General features: G+C 42.0%; 1 protein-coding gene across 2 annotated transcripts; it reads left to right on the top strand.

The window, feature by feature from the left end:
* Positions 1 to 5,243: 5,243 nt before the first annotated feature.
* On the top strand, positions 5,244 to 9,690 carry LOC146760958 (uncharacterized). 2 transcript variants are annotated; one of them, XM_085544605.1, is made up of 4 exons: positions 5,244 to 7,408; positions 7,805 to 7,929; positions 8,354 to 8,487; positions 9,371 to 9,690. In XM_085544605.1, exons 1-4 carry the CDS (start codon positions 7,389 to 7,391, stop codon positions 9,533 to 9,535), a joined length of 444 nt encoding a protein of 147 aa, XP_085400731.1. In that variant the 5' UTR covers positions 5,244 to 7,388; the 3' UTR covers positions 9,536 to 9,690. The 2 variants fall into 2 exon arrangements, with proteins under 2 accessions (XP_085400731.1, XP_085400732.1); XM_085544606.1 differs by having other exon boundaries at positions 9,348 to 9,690.
* The last annotated feature ends 289 nt before the right edge of the window (positions 9,691 to 9,979 follow it).

Raw genomic sequence — 9,979 nt, 5'->3', positions numbered from 1 at the left:
TACTATATTTTCACTTCTAGAAGGAAAAAAATCAAATCCAATATAAGCCAATAAAAATCAGAGAGAATACACATGACTTGGGAAAGCAGCTATTGTTTGGTGCAGTAAAGCATGTTCACCTCAGGGCGATGCGTGGGCAGTACCAGGCACTGTATGGGCACATGGGTCAGCCACCATCAGTGAGATGTCCCCTTCCTGTCTTTATGGCAGGCAGCCTGTAGAGAGCCTCTGAGGCTGATCAAGAGACACCCTAGAGCTTCCACTTTGGATTAACTCACTAATACTCACACAAATCTGAGACTGAATGTGCAGACCATTTCACGTGCACCAAAGAGCATGTTGTTTCAACAATTATCACCACTGTGAAGATATTAACTGACTTAAGGTTATCTCACAGAGGATACAATCAGAGCTTCTGGAGACTGGCATCACCTTCCTAAGGTGATTCAAAAACACAAGACTATCAAGGAGAAATCTGTTCAGAAAATAACACAAAGCAGCAACCAATCATCACCAACAAGCTATCTGAGCACCACCACAAGCTCAGCCTTCGCATCCTTTGGGGTCAGAGCCATGGGTGGCTTCACCCTACATATCCCTGGGAGGTTGCATCCCTGTGCGGTGCCACTGTCCCCTACCCTGCTCCCATTCCAGCTTCCACCATGCAGTGCTCCAGAACATCCCTGCTGAGCCTTTGCTCTCTGCAATCAGGCCTCTCTCAACCAGAAAACCCTTCTTGGGTTTTTGAGATTTGCCATCAGGAAACTGAAGCTGAACTGCAAGGAACAGGGGTGAGATCTTTAGAAAGCGGCTGTAACAGAACCAGCCATTTCTCCACTGTGTTGCCCCTAAAGATTCTTTATTTCAGAGCCATTAGCTATTTTGAGTTAAAAAATGGGAGTATTAATAACTGTGAAGAAATATAGGAATGAATATCTGCCTCCTTTGACAATTGTAATAATACAACTTAAATATAGCTGTGAGCGATTAAGCAGCTTTTAAACATTGCCTGAAGCTAAATAATACGTCAGAAACATTTAGCAATGCTGTGTTTTCTGGCACATGCCTCCTTCCAAAGCGCTCACCCGACTAGTGCAAAGCTACGCAGAGCATTACACCTCCTGGATAGCTCCAGACAGCTTCTGTCATCATTCAGCCTTTCAGTTTACACCACTTATGTGCATAATAAGGTTTCACATAACAGAGCAGCTCCAAGGCAGAACCCTTGTGCTGGGCACAAGAGGTGCAGTGGGGTCCATCTCTTTTCTCAGAGCATCACCAAGACAGCTTTAACCTCACTCGTGTAATGATTCTGATTTGCTCCACCAGTGCAACATTGGAAAGTCATCAGGAATTAACCAGTGAAAATTAATTACTGGAATAAAACTTGCATAGGTTTCTCCTGTTACCAGCACTTAGGTGTAATGGACAACAGAGCTATTAGGAGGAATAATGGACAACAGAGTTGAAAGTGTGCTGTTTTCTGATAGTCACTGTACATATGTTTAATGAGAATTCAAAGGACATAATGAATTAGGATTCCCCTGTTGGGCACAGAGTATTTCTTCATTAAATTCTAATGAAGTAGGAAGAGCATCAGGTTTGCTCACACGGTGCATTTTCCCCCTTTTCTGTGGTTATGTTTAGATGCATTTAATTAGCCCTCGTCATCCTCCTGACAAAGAAGTACTGAAAGAACGTGTTTGCTAAGAAAGAAAGAAATAGAAATACATGAGGACAGAAAAGGGAGCAGTACAACTTGTCTGAAATAACAGCTGAGGAATTTTTGCTGTGCAAAACCCCACGTTGCCCCAAAGAGCAGTTTGTTTTTCTCTTCAGAGATCACAGGAAGAGATGGAAACCTCCAGTGATACGATTATGACAAATCTCACTCAGTTATCATTTCTATCCAGTAAAACTCCTTTTCCAATTCATGCTGTACACATCACAAAGTAAGAAACACATTGTAGGTGGATAAAGTTGAGAGACTTCCCTCTACTTCTTCCAGAACTAGGACTAATTTGGAAATCAGCTGTTGCCATTCCACCTGCACATGGGTTGGGAGCAGGGTGGCACTGCCTGCAGAGCCAGCACCTCCCGCACTGCTGCCTCCCACACTGAAGTAAAGGGGATTAGAGCACTTGATGTTCTCATTGGCTGCTGGCAAGACTAGCAAAGCAATTAGGTTGTTATGGCAATTTTATGGTGCTTATAAAATTCATTAGCAGCCAATTAATTACATTTTGTCATTAATAATATAATTATTATTATCATTACTTTTAATGTCTTTTCTGCTTGGGCCTCTTTCTATTTATTTATTTTTTTTTCCCCACCTCTTGCTTTACCTTTTTGCATTTGCCTCCTGGCGTGGCCCATTCCAAGGCAGATCAGCTTTTAGGGCTCAGCTACTGCACAGCAGCAGCAGCCAAAGCAGCAGATTGGGTACAGAGAGCAGGGACAGCCCAGCAGGGGCAGCCCAGCAGAGCTAGTAATGCATGGCGGCATCTCAGGGTGCAGCAATTTGTGCCAGCAAGAGGAAAACTCTCCCAGAGATGCTCACCCCTTCCAGCACAAGCCCAACATCCTCCAAAAGAAGTTCCTGAGGATCTTTCTAGTGCTCAAATATCTCCAACTGACCGCAATTGGCAACATACGTTTGTCCAATTTCTGGAAGGAAAAACAAAGTTTCTAAACAAAGCCTCTTTTCCATGAAATGGTGTTCTAGGTCAAAAAAGAAGTTCTTGTTCTCCTCAGATACCTGTAATGTTTCAAAGCAGTGCTATTTGTTTTATTTTCTTTAAACAGACAACGCAGATAAAAATACCTGTGAAGTGGAATCTACCTAAAGAGGTGGGTTTTGGAGAATTATCATCATTCAAGAGTTCGGAATCAGACCACTTGTTCTCTGTGGACACCAGCCAGCTATTCCTTTTTGTTTGAATGTTTGTATTTCAACTCCACATTGGGAATAATCTCTGAGAGACAGTTCCCTAATATTTTACATTAATTTGAGACTGAAGTGTATTTTATTTGTACCGGAGCCAGGATTTTTAAGTCTCCCTCCCAGGCTCCTGTCCTCTTTTGAAACGTCTCCCGAGACTTCTTTGATGCTCCTAGCATGAGATCCCACACCCCACAACGCAAGAGATGGTCGGAGCTGGAAACTTTCCCAGAGCAAGTTTGCTGGTTAAAGGGCTCTGCCTGTGCTGAAACACAGCTCAGTCCACAGCTCTTACCTCCCCTTGGTATTCCCAAATTGTCATCTAAAACAATATTAACCGGTACCGTGCTGGATGTGCTCCTGTCTCCTGTATGAGAGGCCAAAAGACTTGGCTATTTTTGTAAAATTCTTGATTTTCTGGAGCTGGAGCTCGGCACAGTCCTGGTGCAGCACCGCCACCTGCAGCACGGTTGGCAGCACTGCAAAGCAACAATAATAACGCAATGCAGAATGCACGTTCCGCATCAGATGTACCTAGAAGTATATTGGTCAGGTTTGGGGGTTTATAACTTAGTCCTTGCTCAAAACTTCATCAAGCTTGGAAACTTCGTTTAGGTTTATTTTCATAGTTTAGGCAGTGTCATTTGCTATAAATTCAGACCATCTCCCTCAGCACTGATCCTCACCAGCTGTGCCATGTGTTTGTTTGCTGTGCACCAAAGCACCATGTTCCAGTACTGTGCAAAACAATGGAGAAAGCCAATGGAGAAAGCCAATGGAGAAAGCCAATGGAGAAAGCCAATGGAGAAAGCCAATGGAGAAAGCCAATGGAGAAAGCCAATGGAGAAAGCCAATGGAGAAAGCCAATGGAGAAAGCCAATGGAGAAAGCCAATGGAGAAAGCCAATGGAGAAAGCCAATGGAGAAAGCCAATGGGATTTCCACCAGGCTGCAGGAATCTCCAACCTAACTGTCCTGAAGCTCCTACCAAATGAATCAATTCTCAATTAGTTTTGGAAGCACATCCCATGAGCTGAGGTTGCAGATGTTACAACACTGAAGCCAAAGAACTTGGAGAGGTCTTATACAGTGGCAGGGAATAAAAGCTGAAATCAAACACGAATGTACTATTCGGCAAAATCATGTTTCAAAACAACATTTGGATATGATAAACCTGGTCTCATTCTCACACAGGTCATCAAAGCGTATAACACTTAAACGTACAACTTGCCCGTGTCCTGGCTCCAATACACTAGCAACGTGTTTTGGAAGAAAACACTTGGGCAGGACACGTATGTTGAAAATAAAAATAAAAATCACATCATGTAGATGTTCAGCTTTTATCTGTTGGCACAACTACAAGCTCTCACCCATGGCAGCCACCAGAGAAGTCTCCTCTCCACCATCAGACCAGTAATTCAGGAGTCACAATGCTGTTAAAGCACAAAACACGTAACTGTTGCTTTAATAACAAAGTCATCTTTTTGGCTGAAGTCATTTTAATACAGCATGTTGTTAATTTCAAAAATCATTTGTCTTCACAAGTGATGACCCTTTGTCTGTTAAGTCTTCACTCTGTCCTTCTTAAAGATGAAAGCTTTGTTTTTGATGAAAACTGCCCAAAGATTATTACCTTCACCTTTGGCTCTTTTAGGCGACTGAAATGCAGTTTAACTTATCATTAGATAAGACACACAAAGACTTCACCACCCTACATTACTTGCGAAGTAAAATTTTTAGGAATCCAAAACAAGACCTGAGTGACCCAAGATTTCCTGCCACTGTATAAGACCTGAGTGAACCAAGAGAGACCCTATGATTCTAAGATCACTAATGGAAGATCTGGATGAGTGTTGGCAGCACCAGACCGAGCCATATTCACCTTAAGGGAGTGCTGCAGCCACCTCCATCCTTCATTTTGTTATACGAGATTGCACCAAAGGAAGTAATGCGATGAGCCTTCACTGTTATAGGATAAAAATTAAATTTGCCACTATTACGCATTCACACAAACCCTCGTGGAAAAGTTAGCTTCTATTTGCATTAAGCAACTATATTTCATATTGCATTCGTTAATGCCAATGTCTTTAGAGGTCATCAAACTCAACAGTTAAAAAAATTAATCTGAGAATTTACAGCGGTTAAATACAGCTAAATAATTAATGATGAGGAAATTGAACTTCCCATTGAGATTGGATTAGGAGCCAATGTGGGACACCACTGCTGTAGAGCCTCTTTCCCCGGGGAACCTCCCAGCAAAAATCAGCCTCTTTATTGCTTTCCATATCACTAATAAAATATGAAAGCAGAGAATACAATAAGATTTTCATATCATATTAATGACCTTCAGAATGCAATCAGACTAGCAGCTCTCGCTGAGCAATTTGCTAACATAATATAAAATTGTTAATATGATATGAAGGTCACTAAGACAGTACAAAAATTACTGTAATGGCACCAACGAACCCAGGCCTTTCAGCAAGGAGAACAATTAACCGGCACCTTCATTTTTGCAATTCACACCTCACATGCATGCGTCAGATACAACACCAGCATGAAGTAACGCCGAGTTGTTGGGTTTGAGGGACTTCAGTTCTGCAAGCTTCTAGCTTTGCTTGCTCCAATAGGGCCATGTCAAGCTGGTTCTCTGCTAACTGAGTGCCAAGGAGCAAATGCAAAAGTTAAGATTGACTTTAGCTCTCATTTCTCCTTTTGCAGAACAGAGAATACATTTCTAACAGGTCCTGTCACGCTGACCAGGTGCCGTGAGCCCTTGGGAGTGGCAATGCTCCAGCAACATAGAACTTATGGAAGGAAAGCTTAGATATAAGGGGATTTATGGGAAATAAAAGAACAATAGTGATTTTAATGGAAGGATTCGCTTGAAAATGAAAATAATTAAAAACTATTAATTTTCCTCCCGTATAAACCAATATTTAAACTCAATTTTTTGTTAAACTTGAGAACATCCAGCAAAGTATGCTCTGAAAATATTTTATTTGAAAAATCCTTGATTTTAATCTCTTCACTTTTAAGGCACTACTCTGAAGTTGAATAACTTTGCTTTCCACCTTGTAAACACTGCTGAAGTACCACAGAGTGTGGAGAGCAGCAAGCACCTTAAAATTAGTTGCATTATGTCCTCCTGAAAAGTAGACTCAGTCAGAATAGAAATTTCACCTTGACTTGCAGAGAAACGTCTAAGAGCAGGAACTCCACACATCCTTCTGAAATTCCATCATTAACACCAGCTGCACCCCATGACAGAAGCTGCAGAGGGTCAGGCCAATGTCCCACCAAGCCTTGAACATCCTCTATTCCACCAATAGCACTGTGACAAAGTAATGGTGATGATCATCCCAGTGGCGGATGGAAAAGGGAAATCTCTAAGCAGCAAAGGGAAAGGATAAAGGAGAAATCTCTAAGCAGTAGGAACATCAGATCACAGTTCTGCTTCCACAAACTATTTTCATTCAGGTACTTCAGTGTTTTGACTGGCAAATGCAGCAGGAAGTCATTTTTCAGCTGCACAGCGTGGAAGAGGAGAATCTCCTCTTGGAGACTCATTTCATGTTCTGAGTCAAAGCCCTTTTTATTTGTACTTTATATAGAAAACGATTGGTATTTAATTAAACTACACTTTATGCCATAGTCGATCTTTAATTAAATGCATCCTTAAGCATAGAATTTAGAGCATTACCAGAATGACTTTAAGTGCAGGAAGCATTTTTATGTTTTCCTCATAAACAAGAAACGAGGAAAGAAGCAAATAGCTGTTCAAACCAGAGAGCCTCTCCAGCCAAATGCAAAATGTTTGCAGGGAGCCACCGACCTGCAGAAAGCAACTTCTGAATATTTCCTCTTGGGGATATAGATTTACAGAAGGAAAACCTAAAGCGGCAGCAATGCTTTGAAAGAAGAAGATCCTTTAGCTGCTACGATCTCTGTGAACATCAAAGACTTGTGCAGCCTTTGAAGAAGGAATTTCATTACAAAAAAAAAATTAAAAATAGGTATTACCGAAAACTTCCTAACTAAATGTTGTGATTAATTATTACAACATAAGTTGCTAAATGTTGTCCAAATAATACCCAACAATGAAAAATCCTCAGTATGTTACACTGTACAACTAAAGCCTCTCTCTGTGCAAGCCTGAGAATGCTTTTGCTGAAAAATCCTGAGCCTTCTTATAGAAAAACACTGAACCTGAAGAAGTTTGGTGTCAACATATTTTCCATTGCCTTATAATAGGTGGCAAAGCCCTTGTGAATTTAAAGAATATCTAGGGATTGACTACAGCGGCTCTCTAAAACCCAGAAAAATTACATCCCGTGTCATAAAACCGGTGCTTGGTCGTGTAATGATGCAATAATGCTGCATATCCCATCACAACACTCATGGCTTCAAGTCTGCAGGACTGAATTCTGCCGACTGAACGAAACACCAATATGATGGAGGATCTAGAAAAGTAAGTTACAACAAGAAATAGCTTTCCTCACTCTGCTTATAGATCTAAGTTTGCACCTAGGAAAATAAAATCTCGTTTTACAAGAGGTAAGAAAACAAGTGTGTCCATATGCTGTGATTATTTTTTCAAAGAATTATCAGTTTCAGGAAAGGATGGGTGGGCATCCTTCCCTCTGAGGCTGTGTGCATATCACTTAGGACTTCACTACTGTTTTAGTAATGAACTGAATCCTGGAATCCTAGAGATGGCTTAGGTTGGAAAGGGCTCTAAAGACCCCATAGACCCAACATCTGGCTGTAGGCAGGGACTCTGCCCAGCAGCCCAGGCTGCTCAAAGCCTCATACAGTCCTGCCTTAAATCCCCAACTTCAGTCACAGTCTACATTTCTTTCTGCAGGTACGATGAGGAAGTTTATGAAACTTTTCCAGAAGACACGATCCCAGATGAGGCAACAGAAAAAGACAAGAAAGCAGAGAAGGAACCTGAAGATTTAGACGCTAGCAGTAATTCACCCTCCACAGGCAAGAGCAATTATATACTCTGCAGAGCTAACCATGCAGCAGGGAAAAAAAAGTCATGTAATACACCATAACTAACATACTAACATACTATAGTCTGACCTAAAACATAAGAAATAGAATCCGGACTCTTTCAGAGATCAGATCAATTGTCTCAATTATAAATCTGAACTTCCAAGAGTGAGTATTCAAACGACAGCCAAATAACCATCACAGTACAGACTTTGGGCTGACAGCAGCTTCCTCTGCTATGGGACAAGCCCCTTCTGGCTTTGTCTGAGGCTATTAAATCCATTCTCTGCAACACTGCATTTAAATTTCTCTAGTAAATAACACTTATTATAAGTGTCTCAAATTGAGATGAGTTTTATAAAAAGACAGTCAAGCTGCGACAGCAAAAGAAACACAGAAGTTTCCTCTTTTTTAGACCTAGATTCAATTTTTGGGAAGTTGCCACCAAAGTCACTGATCAAGACCAACCTCCTCTTCCCAAAACCTCCACGTCCCGTGACATCGCACAAGGCATCGAGAAGACGTAATCCCCTTTCTATTAAGAAACAGGTAAGCACCCAACACAGGCCTGGTACACTATGCAGAGGAATGCTATTTGGGTTTGCTTGTTGAAAGGAGGTTGCAGTGAGCTGGGGGTCAGCCTATTCTCCTGCATAACTCGAGATGGGACTAGAGGAAGTGGCCTGAAGTTCTACAAAGGAGAGGTTCAGGTTGGACATTAGGGTAAATTACTTCTCTGAATGAATGTTCAGGTGCTGGAACAGGCTGCCCAGGCAGGCGGTAGAGCCATCCTCCCTGCAGGTTTTCAAGGAACTTGTAGATGTTGTCTTGATGTTGGGGAAATGTAGCTGGTAGGTGGACGGTTGGACTAGAGGACCTTGGAAGTCTTCTTCAACCTTGATAATTCTATGAATCTATGACAGGAGGTATTTTGGGGAAGGAGGACAGCATAGGTGGCTGCCCACAGACCCATCTCCCAGCCTGTGCTGTTGAAGGACACGTTTCACAGCATCCAACACACAAACTCCTTGTGCTGCAGAAATTCCCTCCCTAGCAACAGGCAACAGAGTTTTTGATCCATGAGTCTCATTAGGCTCATCGTTGCCTCAGACATGTTTAGAGCTTGCGCTTTTGTAGTTGTAGTAAACATTTTGCAACTGTCAAATACTTGATCACTAATGGTGAAAAGAGACTCATTAAACTGTCTTGAGGCACATATCCCAGCAGTCACCGTTCTCTTTAAGTGAAAATATTGTACTAGGAGCCTCCCGGATACCACTGTGGTCCAATAACACACACGCATTCTTAAGTATCTCTGCAATTTTCTTTGTATGGCAGTAGGAAAATAATCCCTTGAATTTTAAACCCACGACAGCTCAAGTTTCAGTATATTATAATACTCCTCACAGACTTATGTTTTCTGAAATTGAAGATAGTTGTGGCTGGTGATAAAAAAGACCAGGATGCGACAGTGAGTACCCTGAAAACTCCCAACAAAAGACAGTCGGCAAAGAAACACTCGGTGCGTCTCCGGAGTGCTCCTTCCTCCAGCACCACCTCAAGAGCTCCTCTTAACAAGCGCAAAAATCGCCTGTGATAGCACGTAGGCTGAGCAACAACAGCCAGGAGGAGAACATTAACTGGATTGAGCTCTGTATTTCATTTCACTGCTGCAGACTCCCAGAAACACCACCCGCTGGGATACTCTGATGAGCATTCCGCCAAAGTATCTGAATAAAGGAAATAACCCTCCTTTGTGAATGACATTTTTGTGCTCTGATGGGCAGTGTTAACCATATGTGGCTTTGTACGAGGTATATGAGATTTGCATACAATACCAACAAGCAGTGCCAGCAGTGGGCAGGTAATCTCTTCCAGCTTGATCCTTGCTGGGGAGGGATGATTGCTACCCACACAGATTACAATTACTTGACAAATGGAAACTTCTGTTGGTGCTCACTGAGCGGTCAGCAGTGGAGGAAGCAAGAAACACCCACTGTCAACATAAAATGGCTGAAACTACCTCAATCATCATAAACTC

The sequence above is a fragment of the Coturnix japonica genome, chromosome 4 (assembly GCF_054131305.1).
Source record: "Coturnix japonica strain WE chromosome 4, WE-NBRP24, whole genome shotgun sequence".
Classification (NCBI taxonomy): domain Eukaryota; kingdom Metazoa; phylum Chordata; class Aves; order Galliformes; family Phasianidae; genus Coturnix; species Coturnix japonica.
The sequence above is the reverse complement of the archived record's forward strand: the minus strand, read 5'-3'. Positions and strand labels throughout refer to the sequence as shown.

Coding starts and splice junctions, on each gene's coding strand:
- LOC146760958 (XM_085544605.1), top strand. CDS start 7,389: ATGATGGAGGATCTAGAAAA. Junction 7,409..7,804: donor ATGATGGAGGATCTAGAAAA/GTAAGTTACAAC, acceptor TTCTTTCTGCAG/GTACGATGAGGAAGTTTATG. Junction 8,488..9,370: donor CCCTTTCTATTAAGAAACAG/GTAAGCACCCAA, acceptor CTGAAATTGAAG/ATAGTTGTGGCTGGTGATAA.